The 20,804-nt window shown below is 46.1% G+C and overlaps 1 protein-coding gene across 8 annotated transcripts in view; it reads right to left on the bottom strand.

Annotated features, from left to right (window-relative positions):
* DAPK2 (death associated protein kinase 2) overlaps positions 1 to 20,804 on the bottom strand; it is a 125,959-nt gene that overhangs the window by 44,947 nt on the left and 60,208 nt on the right. For 7 of the 8 annotated variants that reach the window (XM_033108273.1, XM_033108271.1, XM_033108278.1 and 4 more), the window contains one exon: positions 6,362 to 6,583. In XM_033108273.1, the coding sequence (XP_032964164.1) occupies positions 6,362 to 6,583 (222 nt within the window). The remainder of the gene's footprint in view (positions 1 to 6,361; positions 6,584 to 20,804) is intronic. The other variant, XM_033108276.1, reaches the window with a different exon arrangement.

Here is a 20,804-nt window from a genome sequence, read left to right as displayed (position 1 = left end):
TCCTTATACTTTGGGTTTTGAAGCTGTAATATGAAAAAAGAATGTAAATTACCTCACTAATGATTTTTATATTGATTACATATTACATGAGAATTTTTTTTGTATTGTTGGGTTAAATAAAATATTATTAAAATTAATTCACCTATTTCTTTTTACTTCTTATTCAATGTGGCTTCTAGAAAATCTAAAATTGCATATGTGGTTTGTATTATATTTCTGTTGAACAGTGCCAATAGAAAGGGTATCTTGTTTAGATCTAATGATTGCTTTACAGGAAATATCGGAGATAGAAGGATGAGTTAAATAACACAAGGAAAGCCTAAGCCAAAACCTGACTGTGAGACAATCAATGGGACAAATGACCTAGTTTTTCCAATAAATCATAGTCATCAAGAAAGAGGGGTAAGGAGAACTGCTATAGAATAAAGGAGACAAACGAGTAAGACACAAAAGAACCAAATGCAGTATGGGGACCTCACTTGGATGCTAATTCAAATAAAAACAACTGTAAAAATAGCGATGGGTCCATCAAGGAATGTCACTATGAACTAGAGCACAGACAGTCTTGACGGCCCGAGGCCTACCTGGACACTTCTGTCAGGTGTAATAAATACATGATGGCCACATTTAAAAAAACCATCATCAGTTAGAGATGCATATTAAAGCATTTAAATATAAAATGATGTGATGTCTGAGGTTTGCTTTAAAATATTCAAAATATTTTAAATTTAATAATATTAAAATGTCCTAGTACCGGCCACTTTAGCAGAAAGCAAGAGGAAGGCCCACACCAGACGACAGGTGCTGACTGGCATAAACTGATCAGCAAAACCTACAAATTCAACTGAGCAAGTGGGCACTGCTACTCATGTTTAAGTATCAGGCAAACCCACTAATCTATTAGGGCCCCGTGAGGAGCAGGAGGCCAAAGGCTCTTGATCAGCCCAGCAGGAATCACCAAGTCCAAACACAAAAGCCCATGACAAGTCCTTCTTTCCCAGGAGGTCCTCCCTTCAGATCCCGGTCACGCATGATTTAGGCACAGTCTCCGCAGCTTGTAACACTCCACGCACAGACAAGCACCGTGAGAGCAGTGAGACAGCTTGAAAGTAAAGGAGGAGACAGAAAAACGAGGAACAGACAGAACTCAACAAACACAGCAGCTCAAGCAAGTCATGGGAGCACCAGTGTGAACACTGACGCTATGGGTGGTGACAGCTCACAAGAAGAGGGCACAGAGCTGTTGGTTGACCATGAGCCCTGCTGGGAAAAACAGGGACATCTCAAGAGCATCCCAGACCCCAACTCCTAGGGTTCTACAGAGAGAAACAGACAATTTCCCCAGCAATGACAGAAACGCCAATTAAAATGACAACAAAGTATCATTTTATAACTATACAATTCAATAAATAATGAACCCTGTTTTAAAACAAATGACCCAGGGCTGGCAACACTGCAGGCAAATAGGAACGCTGCTACTATGTTGCAGGTGGTACTGGTTAATTAACACTATTCAATGAAAGTGAGGGTATTGGGAGCCCTAAAAATGTCAGCCTAGTCATCCCATTCCTGAGGATGTATCTGAAAGAATTCATTCAGAAGAAAAGGGGAAATTTATGGGAAGAAAGTTGTTTTATGGCAGTAAAATCTGTAATGGTTAAAAAGCTGGAAAATAAAAACCAAATGTCCAACAAGAGGGAAAGACAGGTATGTAACTCAGTGAAACATAATACAGTTAGTTAAAAGAAAAAAAAGCCATTTATGAAATTATGTTACCTGGGGGAAAAGTAGAGCAGGAAATTTTACAAGTACAATGACTGTATACAAATAGATAAAGACTAAGAGGAACCACAAAATACATAAATAGCTGTGTTTGGGTGGTAGGATTACGAATGTCATTTCTTTTCAGTTAGTGTAACATTTTTGTGATAATAGACTTTTTAAATAAATGGCTTGGTCTCCCCAGTGAAGGTGAGCTTGTCACTCTCTGCCGGGAATCAGTGTGCCAACTCCTGACCCTTAACCTTGAGGCATGTCAGACCTCAGGCTGTTGACATGGCTGGTCACACTGTGGGAGCCCACGAGGCTCGTCTGGGCCAGGCAGGTGCACCAACCAGTCCAACTAGCTGAGAAGTGCATAGGAGAAACACAGAGGACACTGGGAGTCGGAAAAGGAGAGAGCAAGGGCAACTCTACACATTTAAACATTGAGATGGCTCATTTAAGCATCAAATGCAAGAGCATGCAAATGACCATCTGCCACGTAAATCTATATCCTGGCAACACCAGAGCATAATTCTCAAATTAGAATGATCTGAAATTCCAGGTGGTCCATCCCACCTATAGGCAGGTTAAGTATGGCCGCCTGGTTTACAGATGAGATCTGAAGCTCAGAAGGATGAGGTGACTTGCCAAAGGTCACAAAATCAAGGACTGTGGAGACAGATGCCACCACTCCTCTGCTAACCGGCAGATGCATACATGTCTGTGAGGCACAGAGCGTGCGCAGCATGGTATCTTGGGGCTTGACCACACAGCCATTGTGATTTGCGCCACAGCCCAACTCAGACTGTCTTGTCTGCCAGAACCCCACCTCCCCATTCCATGGAGATACCTCCAGGAGGGACAATCCCTGAACACTTGGTGTCACCTATCCAAATTCCACCAGGCTGGGACAGCATAAGGCCATCCTGCCTCGTGGTCACAGCTGTCTGCACAAGCAGTGTGGACTCAAGTCCTGGTGTAAACTAAACTACATAATATATACAGAGGGTGACAAAAAAAAGTATACATACTTTAAGAAAGGAAAAAACTGTATTAAAATTGTAATACTCAATATATGAGGTCGGACAATTAAGTCCGCAAACTCATCCTAGAAAAAGTGCTACAGACCTCATTGCTGAATATCACTCGGTCACCTTCGAAGTACTCCCCTTGGGAAACTATGCACCAATGCCAGCTCCTACTCCACCCTTCAAAGTAATTTTGGAGCTCTTTTTCTGGAATGGCCATCAGAGCTGTCGTCATATTACCCTTGATGTCATGTATGTCATCAAAATGTCTTCCTTTCAATATTTCATTTATCTTCAGGTAAAGAAAGAAGTCACTGGGGGCCAGATCAGGTGAGTAGGGGGGATGTTCCAATACACTTATTTATTTACTGCCTAAAAACTCCCTCACAGACAGTGCCGTGTGAGCTGGTGCATTGTTGTGATACAAGAGCCATGAACTGTTGGCGAAAATTTCAGGTTGTTTTCGTCTAATATTTTCATGCGGCCTTTTCAGTACTTCCAAGTAGTAAACTTGGTTAACTATTTGTCCAGTTGGTACAGATTCATAATGAATAATCCCCGATATCAAAAAAAGGTTAGCAACATCGTCGCAACAAGTTTGCGAACTTAATTATCAGACCTCCTATACCAATAACAAAAGATGAATATAAGTCACGTGTACACATTTTTTTGGCACCTCCGCTATATATCTCCCAGCAGGTAGAGCAGCACAGACTAACTTTGTGTTTAGAATTTATAACTTTGCCTTGATTAACCTGTAAGCCCACTTAGATCATCCAAGAATTTATAAGGTTTGTGTGATGCATATCTTTTAATTTGCTAAAAGTTTCACAGAAAGACCAAAATGTAATCAGCTAAAATTCCTTCTATAACCACAATCTCTGACATTGATGATTGCCAGAACTGTTTTTCAGGAACAAGCGTAGGATATTTTGCAGGACCAGGGGGTGAACTGGCTGAAATCGCCTGAGACTGGCTAAAACAGCTTGAAGGACACTCTAGTGACCTCTTCATGAATTTTCCTCATTATAATACTAAATTTATAGTTATATAAATAAACTATACACACACACACACACACACACACATATATATATGTAGTATTATATACTTACTCCTCATTATAATACTAAAATCTCTACCCAGAGGTGGAGATTTTCCACCATTTTTGAACATGCAATGTATTTATAGCTATGTTTTCTAACTATGCATGTTGTAGAATGACCACCTATATATGTAACGACAAAGCCCACCTTAATGTCTATGCATGATTTCCCCCAGTGAAAATGGATCAGATACTCCCAGACAAGAAAAAGCTACAGCTCATCACCACCAAACCAGTATTACAAGAAATGTTAAAAGAACTTCTTGAAGAAGAAAAATTAAAAAAAAAAAATACGAATAATAAAGTGGCAATAACTTCATACCTATCAATAATTACCGTGTTTCCCCCAAAATAAGACCTAGCCAGGCAATCAGTTCTAATGCATCTTTTGGAGCAAAAATTAATATAAGACCGGGTCTATATTATATAAGACCCGGTCTTATATTACAGTAAAATAAGACCAGGTCTTATATTAATTTTTGCTCCAAAAGACACGTTAGAGCTGATTGTCTGGGTAGGTCTTATTTTGGGGGAAACATGGTACTTTACATGTAAATGGATTTAATGCTCCAATCAAAAGACATAGGGTAGCTAAATAGATAAGAAAACAAGACCCAAGTGTCCGTTGATAGATGATTGGGAAAAAAGATGTGGTACATATATGTACAATGGAATATTATTCGGCCATAAAAAATAATGAAATTTTGCCATTTGCAACACCATGGACGGACCTAAAGGGTATTATGCTAAGTGAAAAAGTCAGACTGAGAAAGATAAATATCATATGATTTCACTTACTGCGTTTCCATGAAAATAAGACCAGGTCTTATATTAACTTTTGCTCCAAAAGACACACTAGGGCTTATGTTCAGGGGATGTCATCCTGAAAATTCATGCTAGGACTTATTTTCCGGTTAGGTCTTATTTTCAGGGAAACACGGTATATGTGAAATCTAAAAAACAAAATAAACAAACAAAACAGACACAAATTCACAGATACAGAGAATAAACTGATGGTTGCCAGGTGGGAGGGGGGTTGGCGAGTTGGGGGGCTAAGTGAAAATGTGAAAGGAGGGGGGGCCGGATGGCTCAGTTGGTTAGAGCGCGAGCTCTCAACAATGTTGCCGGTTCAATTCCCGCAGGGGATGGTGGGCAGTGCCCCCTGCAATTAAAGATTGAAAACGGCGACTGGACTTGGAGTTGAGTTGCGCCCTCCACAACTAGATTGACGGACAATGACTTGGAGCTGATGGGCCCTGGAGAAACACACTGTTCCCTAATATTCCCCAGTAAAAAAAAAGAAAAGGTGAAGGGATTAAGACGTGTACATTGGCAGTTACAAAACAGTCACAGGGATATAAACCATAGGGATTATAGTGAATAATATAATAACTATGTATGACGTCAGATGGGTACTAGACTTATCAGGGGGATTACTTTGTAAGTTGTATCTAACTACTATGCTGTACACCTGAAACTAATATAATAATGAATGTCAACTGTAGTTGAAAAATAAAAAATAAATAAATAAATTTTTTTTAAAATTAAAAAACCACACAAATCTGGTATACGAAAAAAAAAAGATGGATCAGATGTTTCGTTTGAGAAACCCACTGCTCTGGGAGCGATTCCCGGTGTGTTCCTTTCTTGCAGGCTCATGGTCAAGTTCCTTCTCATAAAACCCTCTCAGAGTTATCTTTTGGCTGGCAACTACTGAAAAGTTTGGACCCGGTTCAGTCCAGTAACACTGGTCCCTCCACTTCCTGGCTAGTGGGTCTGGCCTTTCAGTGTTCTTGTAGTAAAATGGGGATAAGCAGAGTCCCTGTGGGATAGGATTAGTATGAGGAGTAAATGAGGTAAGAGACGTGCTTGGCACAGGGAATGCAAAGCAACGCCTCTGTTTGGACATTTCCCTCATGGCAGTCCCTGTGAGGACTGAACAGATGACAAACATGGAGCGTCTGGCAAATGTTCTCTAAATAATAATTACGACAATAAAGGCACCACAGCACCAATGCAGTGGATTTTTCTCAGGAAAGGGCTGGCGATGGGCTTTGCAAAGCCGGCAGGATGCTTGTTCTTCCCTGGGTCATAGAACAGACCCCTCCCTGATATTCTCCCCTGCTCCCCATACCCACCCCTCCCCCCCATCCTCCCGCATGCTTGCCAGCCTGTAGAAATGACCCCAGTGTCAATCATGTCTTCCCTTTGATCCCCAGGTTCCAATGAAAGCCAGACCTAGAGTGTCACCCTCTGTCCCTCGGCCCTGGCAAGTCCACCCCTGCTTTGGCCCAGATTCAGAAAGGAGAATGGGGGTAACTGAGCGAAACCACCCACCACTGACTTCATCCCCCTCTGGGCGGAGCTTAGGTCTGGTTGCTGCTGCCCTCTGGGGCCTGTGGCTGGAGCTTCCGCTGCCCTGCCTGCCCCTGCTGCCCACTATGGGCCCCGGCAGCCCACTCACAGCTCCAGGATGAGCACCACGTCGGTGCGGTTCTCGAAGACATCGTGCAGCGTGATGACGTTGGGGTGCAGCACCTGCCGCAGGATGCTCACCTCCCGCTGGATCTCCTCGCGACTCACGCCCCGCCGGCTGGCCCGGCTCTGGCGCTTCTTGATGAACTTGGCTGCGTACTCCAGCCCGGTGCTCTTCTCCCGGCACTTCTTCACAATGGCAAACTGGCCGCTGTGGGGACACAGACTCTCACAGTTAGGGTGTCACTGTGGCCATTGGGGAAGTGACCTGACTGTTGGCCCCCAGGCCACACTAATTCAGAGTCACTCTGCCAGGGCAAGACAAATCATGTCACCAGCCAGCATCCCCACCTGGCCATCAACCAGTGGCTGAGATGGGGCAGGTACTGGGCTTCCCTTCTGTTCATATGAATCCTGAAGGAATGTGAGTATTGTCGTTCCCAGTGGACAGATGTCAACACTGAGGCTCTGAAAGGTTATTGATTTGATCAGAATGACATAGCCTTGTCATTCCAAAGCCTCAGCTAGAACCCAAGTCTAGTATTCGACAGATGAAATCATAATGTCCACAGGCTTATACTATGTAATGGAAAAGATTAAAAAGGAAAAACAAAAAAGATAGACATAGTCAAAATACTAACGGTAAGCAATCATCCATTTGAGTCTCCCATATCTGGATATAAGTACATATTCGTCCATTTGGAATAACGAGGTGACAAGCACCTCGAACTTCTCATGTTTGTACCTTTGCTCCCAACGCCCCCCCCCCCCCAACAAATAAAATCTCAATTACCTGATATGAGCCAAGCAGCTAGACAATAGGGGGACCAAACAATTATGAGGATGAGGCACTTAATATAAACACAGGGCCAGAAGCTATGCAGGCTGGGATGGTGGGGATCCTGGTGGGGGTGGAGGCAGCCTGACACTGTCAATACTATAGTGGGGTTCAAGAGGGCTGATGGGAGCACAGAGTTGTAAACTGTTTGGAAACTGAGGCACAAGAGAGGTCAAGTGACTCACCTGAGGTCATCACAGTTAATGGCAGAGCCAGACTCCAGAGCCCACTGTCCACAAAGCCTCTAAGATACAGGAGTCAGGGCTGGGCCTGGAAGTTCTCCGCGCTGGGGACCAAGACAGCAGGCCTAAGTGGCGTCCATGCCAGAGCGGTGGGCAGCCCTGAGCCAGCTTCCCCAAGTGCTCCCAGGGCAGCCCACCACACAGGAAGGACAGCAGCCCCCATTTCACCATCTCAATTCAGGCACTGAGTGCAAGCGGTTCTAAGTCTCTGAAGACTGCCCAGGGGCCCCCCTCCCACTCTCCTTACAGTGTTTTCCACCATTACCCCGTGTTTTCTTGCCACCCACAATACCCACTGCTTGAGACAGAACTTAGAAAGTTTTAAGGTTCAGCTTAATGGCTTAATTAGGGGTCACCAGACGCCACACTGAGGATATACTCTATTAGTGGCTCTGGGGTGAGAGCCACACAATGAAATGCTTTGGAGATTTGCCTCAACCTCAGAAAATAGCATCGCATCTGAATCATTCCATTACTAGAATCATACTCAATGAGGCAGCCTTCAACATAAACCTAAGTGAGATACACACACACTAAAAGAGTCAAGTAGAACAAGCGAGAAATAAATATGCCAACACGTAAACAGCATTCTATGCCAACCATCTTAAAGATGTCACCAGACACACATTCATGCGCCTGTCCATCCCTTTTTTCTCCATTCACTCGATGCTAGCTGAGTACCTGCTCTGTGGCAGGCTCCATGCTGGGCGGAAAGGGGCAGGGACCAAAGACCCGGGGAACAGGTACAGAGGGCGCTCTGGGGAGGGAGAGGGCCCTGGGGGCTGGGCTGGGCAGGGAAGGCGTGATGGAGCCAAATTAAATTACACTGTCCACTAACATTAAAGTTTCAGCTATTTATGCCCCAGTATTGGCTCTCAGCTGTCCACACACTAGGGTCTGACGCAGGTGGAGTGAAGCCAGGCCTCCCAAAGCTGGAGTGAATCCATTCAGCGAGATCTCTAACACACTGGCGACTTGGAATCACTATGGGCCTCAGGGACATCGGGTCCTTTAGTGGGTGCCAGCAAACACTTGACGAAGCTTCCAGCCCAGGCAGCTGGGAGTGTCAGCGTCAGAATGCCCACACTCCGCTCCCTCTCTCTGATACCTCAAGGGGCCTGGCATCCATCGGCAGTCCTGAAGGCAAACAGTTGAACTGTGGGGAAACCAAAACTTAAGGATTCTGAGCCATTTGTTTAAGCTTACAGAGCACAGAGGTGAAAGCACAGGGTTTTTGTAAAGCAGAACTAAATATTTCAGGTGACCTTGACAGAGCTTCCCCTATTCTTATGAGAGAAACGGAGGCATTTTCCTATATCGCATGCCTAAAAAATTCTTCCAACTCTCCAAAAGCAAATGAGTGTTTGCTTTTCCTGGTTGAGTTTTCTCTTTGTGAGAGCAGCTGTGGCACTAAGAAGTGACTGGGGGTCAGGCATCTTCCTCCCGCCAAAAGGAGGTATTTTGAGCGGGGGTGACTAACGCGGAGCCAAATACCAGGCAACACACTCATCTCCCCTCTCTGCACAGGGGTGGGGGTCCTCCACTCGACCAGCCCTGGGGAGCCTCAGGAAAGCCAGGCCACTTGCTGGCTTTCCTCTTTCCTTGGGCTGTTACTGGGAAGAGTGGAGAATATGCCCCACCAGGGCCAGCCCCCAGGCCATGAGGCTTTGGACAGTGAGAGCAGGCTTCAAGATCTGGTTCAGAAACTTATCTAGTCACCCAGGGCAAGAGGCTATCTGATCTGAGCGTCAGTTTCATCATCTGTGAAATGGAAACTATGAAGACTAGAAATATCTGTTACGTTGGCCCACAGTCATCACTGATAAATGGTAGCTTTCATGACTACAAGTTTGTGGCTCATGTGAAGGCTGAGCAAGAGGTACTAGACATGGAAGTCCCTGATTTAAATGGTCTGCAATGTGTGGCCAGGAAATCAGTGTGATTTTAAAAGCCCCCCTGATGATTCCAGCACACAGCCAGCTGTGGGAATCTCTCTATTCTAAGCAATCGGCCAACTCTTAACCCTTAGAGCAGAGGTTCTCAGCTCTGGCTGTACACTGGAATCATGTACCCAGGCACTAGGTCCCCCATCTCCAGAGATTCTGATCTTCTGGGTCTGCGTGGCAGCCTGGGAATCAAGATAGAGCAGGTTCTTAAATAACGTCATTTCATTATGATGAACGATGAGACGCCATTTGAACTTAACTCTAGTTTATATCAATGGAGCCTATGGTAAAATCGGCTCCATTATATGTTATTTTGCTTAAAGTTGTCGAATGACGTTAAGTAAGGACTTTCTGTACTTAACAGCTCCCCAGGGACTCCGATGGGCAGTCAGCACTAAGAGACACCAACAACGGACCACAGTTCTCTGATTACCTCCACTTTACAAGTGAAGAAACTACAGATGTTACTCATATTATTCCTTGTCCTTTTCAGCATGACCCTCTCCCTTAGTTCTTTGATCTGACAAGAGAGGGAGAAAGGGAAGAGGGAGGGGAGTGCAGTGTATCCCTCCAGCATAGCTTCTGCTTGAGGGGTCTGCAATCTAACTGCCCCAGTATTCATTTGCAAATCAAGACAGATTACCCTGGGCTTTGGGGGATAACAGGAGTGGGAGTTTGCATTCAGGCACCCCTTGGTCACTGTACCCAGAGCAGATGCACAAAAGCCAGACCTGAGGTGGCTCTATCATGCCCAACAAATGGCACAAGCAGACCCAAGGGTAGGTTGAAAACAGTGACAGTGATGGGCCCTTGTCTGCCCATGAGATAGGCTCCAAAGCCAGTTCAGACTCCGTGGTGCAGAGGTCACCTGGCTTCGCTATGCGGGTAAGGGGTGGACAGTGAGGGCGGGCCACTCTAAGGTTAGGACAGAGCCACCCAGGGAGGCACCCAAGGAGGGAACAGAGGGGAGCCATCCAATCTCTCTCTAACAGAGGTCACTGCCAACACTAATTCAAAAATTATGGGAATGCTGAAACATTGATATACACTCATAGGCAATGCACGCATATTCCAATTTCATCCCCCATCCCCCGAACCCCCTTCATACCTAACCCACGTCTTATTCAGCAAAGGGCTGGTGGTCGGGACACCAGATTCCTGATCCTGACCTGCCATCAAAGCTTCGTGGCTTTCGACAAGGAACTGCCTTCTCAGGCCCTGTTTCTCTCCCCGCCACCTGAGGTCTCATCTCAGAAAGCTTTCTGTTAGCTCAAAAAGCCTGAGACAACTGAACAGAAAGGAGGGCTTTCGCTTCACTCTCCAAATTCCTATCTCTAGGCTGGTGTCCGGAGACTTGTGTTCTAGTCAGAGCCCTACCACTAACTGGCCATGATCCTAGGTAGCCTATTCAACGCCCCAGGCCTCAGTGTCCTACCTGTCAAATGGGGGGAGAAACACCACGTCTGCCCCCCTCACAGGGCTGGTGGGGAAATCACGAGATAATGCCTGAGAAAGGACTTTACCATCGAGAGCTGTACAAAGGCAGGAGGCATGGGTGGGTGGAACTCCATGCCCAAGGTTGGCTTGCAAAAGTCACGTAGGCAGGTTTAGTGAGTGACAGTTAATCTGAAAGTCACAGAAACTACCTTCCCTGCTTCTGCCAGCACGCTCTCCTGCAATTATGAAAGGAACACACCCCTCTTCGAGGCAGAGAGCTAAGCTCCTCACTCACTCAGCACCCTGGGAGGACAGAGCAAGCTGTAGAGAGAATGAGACAGATGGACCTCATTCCAAAACTCGGCAGAGCCCAGGGTGGCACCCCATGAGCGTCTCCTGTTGTCTGCCCCAGAATCACCTGATAAGGAGTAACCCTAGAACAGCTTCTCAGCGCCGAAAATGGTGTTGGTGTCTCCAACACCAGCTCCTAAGCTTCATGGAAAAGCTTCATGGAAAATTCAATTGCCCCCAAATTATTCACTGCCAAAGGGGAATAACTTAGAGATGATCCAAATCTCACACCACTTAGATTTTGCATAGCAATATGGACATTACAACATTTACACCCAGCTTTTCTCTTTATACGCTAAAATTATATTTATTTTATTAATATTTGAAGATAGTTCCATTTTACAGAACAGAAAACTGAGGTTTAGGGAAGGCAAGTGACTTGGTAGTTGGCCCTGAGAGCAAGGCTAGGACCTAAACCATGTCTACTGACTCTAGCTCCAGTGAGAGTGTTGAGATAACTAACTAGTGGTGGTGTATCAAGCAGTGAGGAGAGGGGCCCACTCCATAAGGGAGGAGCATTTTATCACTGACATTGTGTAGATTTGCTGGTGCACAGTGATAATAAACAGCAGACTGATCTTTATTTGATTTTATCATTGGTTTTGAATTCTCAAAAGACAATGCACGCCCATGGTCTGCATTGATCAGATTCCACCTACTGCCTGCCCACCCTCACCTGCCATGGGAAGCCACAGCCAATCAGATGTGTTCTGGAAGCCCCAGGAGCTGGTTACTACAGGTGTTTTGTAAGGTGTCAGAATAAGGTGGGCCTAGTTCATTCTCTTCCTCAGTCATCTCTAGAGGCCACGACTTTAGTAACTTGCCCCAAAGTCACCAGTTTATCAAGGTGGAGATGAGGCAGAGCTGCACAGAATGCAAACCCAGGGACGAGATACCATGTGAGGGGAGAAGTATCAAATGGGAAGTGTTCCAAGGCAGAAGGATGTGGAGACCAGATTCCTCCTCCTGCTTCTCCGCCAAGGGGTCACTGCAGTTCCACTTTCCCACCCTGGAGAACAATGAGTCGATTCCTCTGGAATTACCCTGCAATTTTTCAGGGCCACACGCAGAGATAATGCTTAGAAGCTTCCAGTCAAGGCCACGCAAATGCAGCCCAACGGGTGGGGGGATGGGACTTGCAGCTAACATGTTTCAAAGTCATGGGCAGGAGCCACTCGAATCTAAGGCCTACAGGAAACAGATCAGCCTAATCCCAAAGGACCCAGACCCCAATCCCACAGCAACAGACTGTCTGGGGATGGTGTCACCAAGCCGACTCCTCACTCCTCCGCCTGGCCAGGCTTGACTGGGGGGCCTTGGTGGCTGACCCTGCCCCTTATCCCCTTCCCCTTTCCAACACATCCATCCTCTAGGCAGACCACTCCTAGTTCCCATAAACAAGATCCTTCCGCCGCTTCCCTTAGCCGACAACCTATTTCTGACCAGGATCCAAGTGCAGGATTTAGAGTCAACATCCCAGATTTCCAGCTCTGATACTTTTAGCAAATCGCCTAATTCTGAGCCTTGGTTCCCTGTGTTTAGCACAGACATAAGAATATCACAGCCTCACCAGACTGGGATGAGAATGAAATGAGACAAGTATGTGAAAGCATTATGTAAATTACAATTTCTCCATGAATGTGATTATTCTTTCCTTCCATCCCCTGGATCACATCTGGATCCTGCTCTCCATTCTCCAGTCCAAGCATATTCTTGAACCTCATTCAGCCCCAATGATCTCCACCCTCAGGTCTCAGCTTAAAAACACACAGTGCTGGGGAGGACTGTGGCAGATGGAAAGCGGGGTCCCCCGGTGGTGCCAGGATCCAGAAGGCAGAAAACACTTCGGGACACGGTTACCTGAGGGTAGGGCAAACAAGGGACTAGATATCCAGGAAGAAGCCAAAATAGGGTGAAGACATGTAAAGTTACCAGAAGTCGGAAGGGGAAATGGGTCAGTATTCCAGGCCAAAAAGAAAATTTACGAAAAGCCAAGTGCACAGTTTATCAGGAACTAGGTGGGCCAGCAAAGGAGAGAGAGGCACGCAGGAGCAGCAGCCAAGACAGAAATATCAGCACAAGACCTGAAAACCAAGAAGGCCCAGAGCTGTTCCAATGGCCAGTGTTTGGCCAGTGAGCCAAACACACTATCTAATGACCCGTTTCCCCTCTGACCACGTTGCAATGCCTCTCTGGTCTCCTGACAATGGTCTTTTACATTTACTGGAGGTGTGGAACCCTCTGTCCAACAAATGTTATACGGAAGCCCAATATGTAAAACAGTATTGGGCTGTTTTACATAATAAAAAAAGCAGTGCCACTTTTGGGGGAGGAGTACTCAGAGCCCACCTACGCAAAGCCCACCCCCATGATGCCTAAAGGGGCTTCGTGGAACCCCAAGAGCTCTAGGGGACACAGTTGGAGAAGTACGCTCTATAGGGTGGAAGCACACTCTTTGATGATCCCAAAGCAGTTTCACACTATATATGGGAAAAAAAAAAAAGAAAGAAAACCAGAAAACACTGATGCTTCTCAAAATTACTATCTAGTCTTTCAAGAAGTTACTTTGACCAAGCGAAGCTCAGGGTCAACAGTCAGGAATACATGTAGGATAAGCATCAGGAACCAGAAATCTCCAGGGAGCTGAACCCTGACCTGTAAAGGGTCCCTGTTCACAAAGTCACAGGTGTCTGCCTATGCTGGCCTGTGGCAGCTGCTTTCACAGGTTAGCTCATTGAATTCCCTGGTCCCGCAGACTAACTTCCTTCCTCTGACACCCCCCATTTTTTTTTTTTTCAGTCAGAAAAAAAAACCCTAAAGCACAAAACGGAAGGAATCATTGAGCAGAGCCAAGTAGGGCTGAGGTATGATTACTTTTTGGAGTCTATTTTTAAGTATAAGCACATTTTGATGTTGTTGTCAAATGAACATTAGCCCACATGTCCAAGACCTGAAATAAATTAGGCTCGATTTAAGTTGGATTGGCTATATGTACAGAGACAGGTTTTCACTAAAAGTACAGCTGAGAGTCCTCTGGTATTCCCTAGTCTTGAGTCCAGACATTAATATGATGTAAGTGACGGTGGCAGCGCTGGGCTTGGAGACGACCATCCCCCCACTCACCATCCACCTAACTGTCCATTCGCCAATCCATTCATTCACTAATTTCTCCTCCGTCCTTCATTTATAAATCAGTGTCTTGAGTACTATTAAACAGGACCCACCCCACAATTTGAAGGACTTACAGTCAAAAAAGTCAAATGCGGAGATCGGACAAACACTAGTGGAAAAAGAAATATGGCCTAGATGTGTAGAAATATCTGCCTCAGGGCCAAGTGAGTGGGCTACAGCAAGCAGTTCAGCGGCAGGAAGGAAAAGTACTGACTGATTGGAATCAGGGGACATGTTATGGAGTCTAATGGGATTTGAACCAGGCCTGGAAGAAAAAGCTGGATTCTGACAGGCAAAGGGAAACAGCCCTCTATAGCAGGAGAGGTAGAGTGTGATACACAAACGCTCTGTTCTGTGGAGGCCCCAAGTTACCACCTCTCGGCCTCACTTCCTCCCTGTCACATAGTCACTTTCTTGAGGAAATACACCAGGAAGCTGAGCTTGCCCTATCCCCTCCTCTCTGTGGGGTGGAGGGAAGGACAGAGCAAGAGGTCAAGTAGCCAATGACTCCCAGTCGGGTCAGACAGCCTTCTCACCACCCCCATTGTGAAGCCAATTGGCCTTTTGCGGCCTGGGCAAAGCCTGGGAGGCTGGACCATATGGCTGAGACCTTAAACATCAGCTCATGGTGCACAGCAAGAGAGGGACTGCAGAGAGAAGACAGAAAAATCCAGGATGGCTGACGTTCTGCTACTACTGTGGGGTACAGGCTCATGCCTTGTAAAACGGGGACGGAAACCGTTTATCTTCCATTAATATAATACCTCCCTCCCAACTTGCCCGCGTCCTCCCCGCCGGTGCACAGTTCTGTACCAGCCCGTCTCCTCTGAGCTTTGCATATTCCTTGGCCCACACCCCCTTTCCATATTATGTGGTGTTTTCCATAATTCACATAAAGTGACTCCTTGGTTCCCAAGGGTTAACCTGGCCTCATTCCAAAGTGACACATTCACATTTTAACAGCATCTTTGACCAAGAGGGGCTTTAATGGTAGCAAGTTTAGGCACATGTCGGGCAAGTAGAGGAACTACATAGAGATAAAAAGGTCTTTCCACTGTCCTAAAACTCACACTAAATGCCATGTTTCCTGGAAAATAAGTCCCAGTTAAGATCGCCAGCCAGACGGACGCATTTAGTGTGTTATGACGATGTTCCAGAAGAAGATGACATGACTGTATTTGAATAAGTGTAGATTATTGTACATGAAAAAATAAGACATCCCCTGAAAATACGCCCTAATGTGTCTTTTAGAGCAAAAATTCATATAAGACCCAGTCTTATTTTCGGGGAAATACGGTATAAGACCTAGTCTTATTTTTGGGGAAACACGGTAGGTAGGACTATGTGTGTTTGTGTATGTGAATGTGGGTGTGTGTACAAATCATAAACTATTATTTCTTGTCGATTCTCCTCTGCACACCTGCATCTTAATGTCTGAGGGATTCTTACTGCAACTTTGTCATTAATACACTCCACTCTTAGCCACCTAGGGTGAAAAGCTCTATTTCTCAGAATTTCTGTGAGCATTTTTTATCCCAAGGTGGTTTCCTCGCCATTACTTGCCAATGGCCCGCTCACCTGTCTCAAACACCAAGGGCTGTGAACAGAGAGGACGATACACGGTGGGCAGGGCACAAGGATAGGAACCCTGGGTTTGACACCAACTTCCAAGTCCCCTTCTTTCTTGGGGCCTCAGGGTCGGATCAAGATGTCTCTTTCAGGTCCCCATCCAAGCTCACCCTCTTAGGAGTCTCTGATGCAGGTCAGTATGTCACATGTATCTATCAGCATGAGACATACTCATACAGGGTCATTTGTGGGTTTTCACTGTACAGGGCCCAGCCTTGTGTTCCGGTTACTGAGCTTTATCAGTTACATGTTAACCGACTAAATTTCCAACGAGAGAGAGGGATCAGGGCTTCAGGCAAGGAAAGCAGATCTCAGGCACTCACAACAAGATGCCCCTGTACCATCTTCACACCAGCAAAATGCTGAACACACCAAATGCCAAAGGTATTGCTATAACAAATGACCTGGGTGGTCACCTTAGCCCTGAACCACCAACCAGCTCATAAGAGCCTGGATAGTAAGTACTTCTTTGTCATCTTTATAACTTTCACAGGGCCCGCTCAGCACTAAGCAGTAGGCAGGTATTCAGCCAGTGTTTGTAAAAATAAAGATCTAAACTGAGACAGCAGGAAGTGTGGTGAAGGGACTGTCACCCACAGCTGGCCCTCAGTGCAGCAGGAGAATGTCACTGGCAGATTTGCTTTAAAAAGAACATGGTTGTGAAATTTTTTTAATTGCAAAAGGAGCATGTTCGTTATTTAAAAGAACAAAAGAAAGAAAACATAGAAAAGCACAAAGAGGAAACTTCCTGAGATAACCATTGCTATCATTTGGGTGTCTTTCGGTACATACTATAGTCTGTTTTTGTTTGCTTGTTCATTTTTTTAATGTAATTGGGATGATATCACATATACTATTTTGAAAACTGCCTTTTTTTTTTAATACTTTACTTAACAATGTATCATGAACATTTTCCCACATAATTAAAAATTATTTTACTACCTGATTTTAAAGAATGCCCCACCATACAGATAAACCATGATTATTAAAACAAATTCTTAATTTTGGACATTCATCTTACTTCTATTTTAATATAATTAGTAACACTGTTATAGAAAGCCTTATGTATAAATCTCTGTGCACATCCCTGATTATCTTTCCTTAAGATAAATTCCAGGAAATAAGAATCCTTGGTCAAAGATTATGTACATTTTAAAGATTTTTGATACTTGACAAATTATCCTCCAGAAAGAGGATAATTAATTGTCCCATTAATCCTTCTAACAGCCATAAGCACCATCAGCACCCGTACTCCCCATCCCACACATGTCACCAAATACTGGCTCATTACTTTTTTTAGCTTTCCCATATTGATACTTGAAAGATGTATCAAGATGTAGAAAGCTCATTGTTGCTTTAACTTGAATTAAATTATTAACTTGTAGTTGATTACTAGTAAGAATGAACATCTTTTCCTATGTTTACTGGTAATATGAACTGCCTACAAATATATGCTTTGCTCATTTTTTTCTTGGGGTGTTTATCTTTTTCTTACTATTTGTAAAAGCTCTTTACATATTTGTCATATTAACCTTTGTCACGTATATTACAAATATTTGCCCTGATTGTTTCGTAAAGGAGCTTTAGGTCTTTCCAGCATTACGTGGTACTGACCAGTCTTTTTCCCTTTACTTCTCTTTCCTCCGGCCTATCACTTTAATCACCCGACTTCTGTGCCTTAGGACACTCTGGGCACTCTGAAGGGGAGTGTCTTGTGGCTTGGTGACATTATCGGTCACCTGGACACTCACACAGGTTATGCTTTCAAACTTACTGCACAGGGCCCACGGGAACCACCGCCATCCCTCAGTCCCCATTCCTGATCCCTTCCTCAAAGTCACCTCACTCTTCCTCCTGACAATGTCCCTCCTGCTGGCTGACTGCAGGAAGGGATGGCATCTGAGGGTGAGCAGGCCTTGCTGCAGAGTAGGCCTGGTGCCCCCATGGTGGGCGGCAGCTATGGGGGTGAACAGCACCACAGACCCCTTTAGGGATGCAAAGCATCCCCCAAGTCCCAAAGTATCCATTGTGTTGTTAAGTATCCTTTGTAACAGGACGCACATGATGGCTTTCTTTTGGAAATCAGGACCATGAAGATGTCCCTGATATCCCTCCTCCTCGTTTCAGATAATGAAAAGGACACACTCTATCTTATTTCCCTTTTGTCATCTTGGTGGTCAGTGACAACAGCTATGATGGCCTAGATCTTGGGTGTATTTCCTGCCTCCTTCCTTCACACCGGTGGTTCTCACACTTGGGGATGTAACAGAATCAACTGGGGAGCTTGTTAAAAATGCAGGTGTCCAGGCCTTACCACAGATTTGAGAAATCATAATAATCTTTTGGAGGGCATGCGGCTTCTCATCTTCTATCTTTGCTTTCAAATTCTCTGTGCCTCTCATTGTATGTTGCCTCAAATCCTTAACATACATGAGCAGGAAGAACTAACTGTAAGTGAGTCTGTGTGGCTAGCACTACAGCACAAAGAAAGATAGTGAGCTGCAGAGCACACCTGCAAGACAGAACTCAGTCCATTTCACAGATGGCTAAAGGAGGCCCCAAACTGGTAAAGGTGCAGCCCAGGGCAGGACCACCCAGACACCCCTTCACAGACCATCCCGATGGCCAAATTGATTGACTGTAGAGCAGAAGGCATTTCCCATAGGAATAAAGTGGTGCCAACCCCATCTCCCTCCTTCCCCACACTCACAGGTGGCCAATCCCCTCATCCCTGCCCTGAAAGGGCCTTCGCTTCAGATCTACATCCAGCTTCCTTATGCCCACAAGCCTGGAGGGCAGGGTGAGGGGTGGAGGGAACAGGTCCAAGTCCTCCTAGAAGCCGATTTCTCTTCTAACTCTCCTCCTACCCAGCCCCGTCTCCGCAGCCGAAGCCAGAGCCTTGGTTGGGCAAATGGCTCGGAGTTGCAGCTGTGCCACCTCCTCTGTCATCACCAGCCCCAATTAGCAGCTACCAGGAGCCCTCGGGGCCGCCAGTCCTTCCCAGTTCCTCTAAGTCATTACAAGATCTGGCACTGCCTGACATGTTTCCTTCGCGCCTAATTGTCAGGACGCAGGAGAGGTATGTGTCACATCCAACACGACTTATTTTTCCTCGATCTGTAACATAGAATGGACCCTGGCCTCTGCCATGGCCTCTTCCCAAAAGCCTCTGGCCTGGCCTCCCTCACTAGATGCCTCAGGGTGGCCTTGTCCTTGCCCATGTGGTTCACAGTGGGGACAGAGGTTAATCGACAGCTCTTTGGGGGTCCAAGGGGACTCAGATCTGGGCAGGACCCCAGAATAACCCTAGCGCAGTTCTGTTACTGGCTGGCGCTAGGACCTTGAGTGAGTGTCTTAACTTTTCTGAGCCTCTGTTTCTTCATCACTAAGATGGGGATGACAACCTCCTCAGAGGCCGTGATGAGAATTAAATGAATTGACACATGTAAGTACCCAGAACAGCATCTGGTACATGATAAACACCGACAAGCATGATTTTAGTTTTAGCGCTCTGGACTTCAGTTTCCTCAGTGGTGAAATGAAAATAATACACTTCAATCATAGGACTGTAGAGAAATGTTAGTTAGAGAAATGTGAGCACACTTAGCACATAGCCTGGCATATCCTTGGTGCTCAGTGAATAGTTTCTGAATGATGAAGGGTGAATAAATCAGACAATGCATATCATGGTTCAGAACAGACATTTTCACACATGTCTGCAGGCTGCCCTTTCCTGCCACTCAATAACTCAGAAAATCACCTCCACCCTCAGAGAAACAGGCCCACAGAGCAGTCACTGGCCCCCACACATTCCTGCCTTATCTTGAGAGCTGGCAGATCCCAGCTTTCCTTTCAGAGCAGAGTGAGAAGCCGGGCTGTGTCTCAACATGTCAGGGCCCGGGACAGCCAGGGGACAAACTGTCTCCTTGGGCCTCCTGCCATCACACCATTTCCTCCAGGTCAGGGACTCCAGACAGAGGCGGGATCTGGCTGGCAAGGCTCATATACACACAGGGAAGGGTCCCCAGATGAGCAGAGATCTCTGCCTGAGTCCCTCCGCCTCTGCTGGGCCCACCCGCAGAGCAGACCCAGAGGAATTGCCAGGAAGCCCAGCCAGAAGCAGCTGAGATGGCCACGACCATACAACAGGTGCTGTCTGAGCTCCACATCCATCACAGTTCTTACTGCCCTAGACTCTTCTGACAGTCTGCTTGCCCACACCTGTCCACCGCCCGGGGATGAAAGTCCCAAAAGGCAGGGTCAGCACTGTCTTGCTCCCTGTGGTGCTTCTGGCATCTCGAAGCGCTCAGTGAGTGGCAGCTGAATACATGAGTCAGGAGTGTAGGCATGGGGAACACAGACGTGAAGAGGCAGTTCCCAAGTCAGACAAAAACCACCAAGCACTTGAAGAGGGCACCCTCGCAAATCTCTTTTCTAAACTCGTCATTCCGTGTACCTTCTCTCCCATGTTCTTTGAGGGCGGAGCTGTGTTGTGGAACTTCTCTTTACCCCCAGGACACCTGAGCTCACCCAGGGTACACAGCTGGCACTCTGACACAGACTAAACTCAACTCGAGAGCACTGCGCATACACTCTGCTGGAGACCTGCCCAGGCCCGCTGTCCCAGGAGGAATTTTCCCATGGAACCCAACTGCGAATAGAACACGAAGTTATTTGGTCAAAATTCCCCTTCCTCTCCCACCCAGGAATTATCTAACCACACTGGGGCTGGAGGTCAGGACGATCCACAGACTAGGTGTCAGGCCCCAGCCTTTGCAGGCACAGCAAGGAGCAGGAGGGAGCAGCCAACAGCTGCTT

The sequence above is a fragment of the Rhinolophus ferrumequinum genome, chromosome 6 (assembly GCF_004115265.2).
Source record: "Rhinolophus ferrumequinum isolate MPI-CBG mRhiFer1 chromosome 6, mRhiFer1_v1.p, whole genome shotgun sequence".
In the NCBI taxonomy this organism is placed as follows: Eukaryota; Metazoa; Chordata; class Mammalia; order Chiroptera; family Rhinolophidae; genus Rhinolophus; species Rhinolophus ferrumequinum.
This window is presented reverse-complemented; position numbering and strand designations above follow the sequence as displayed.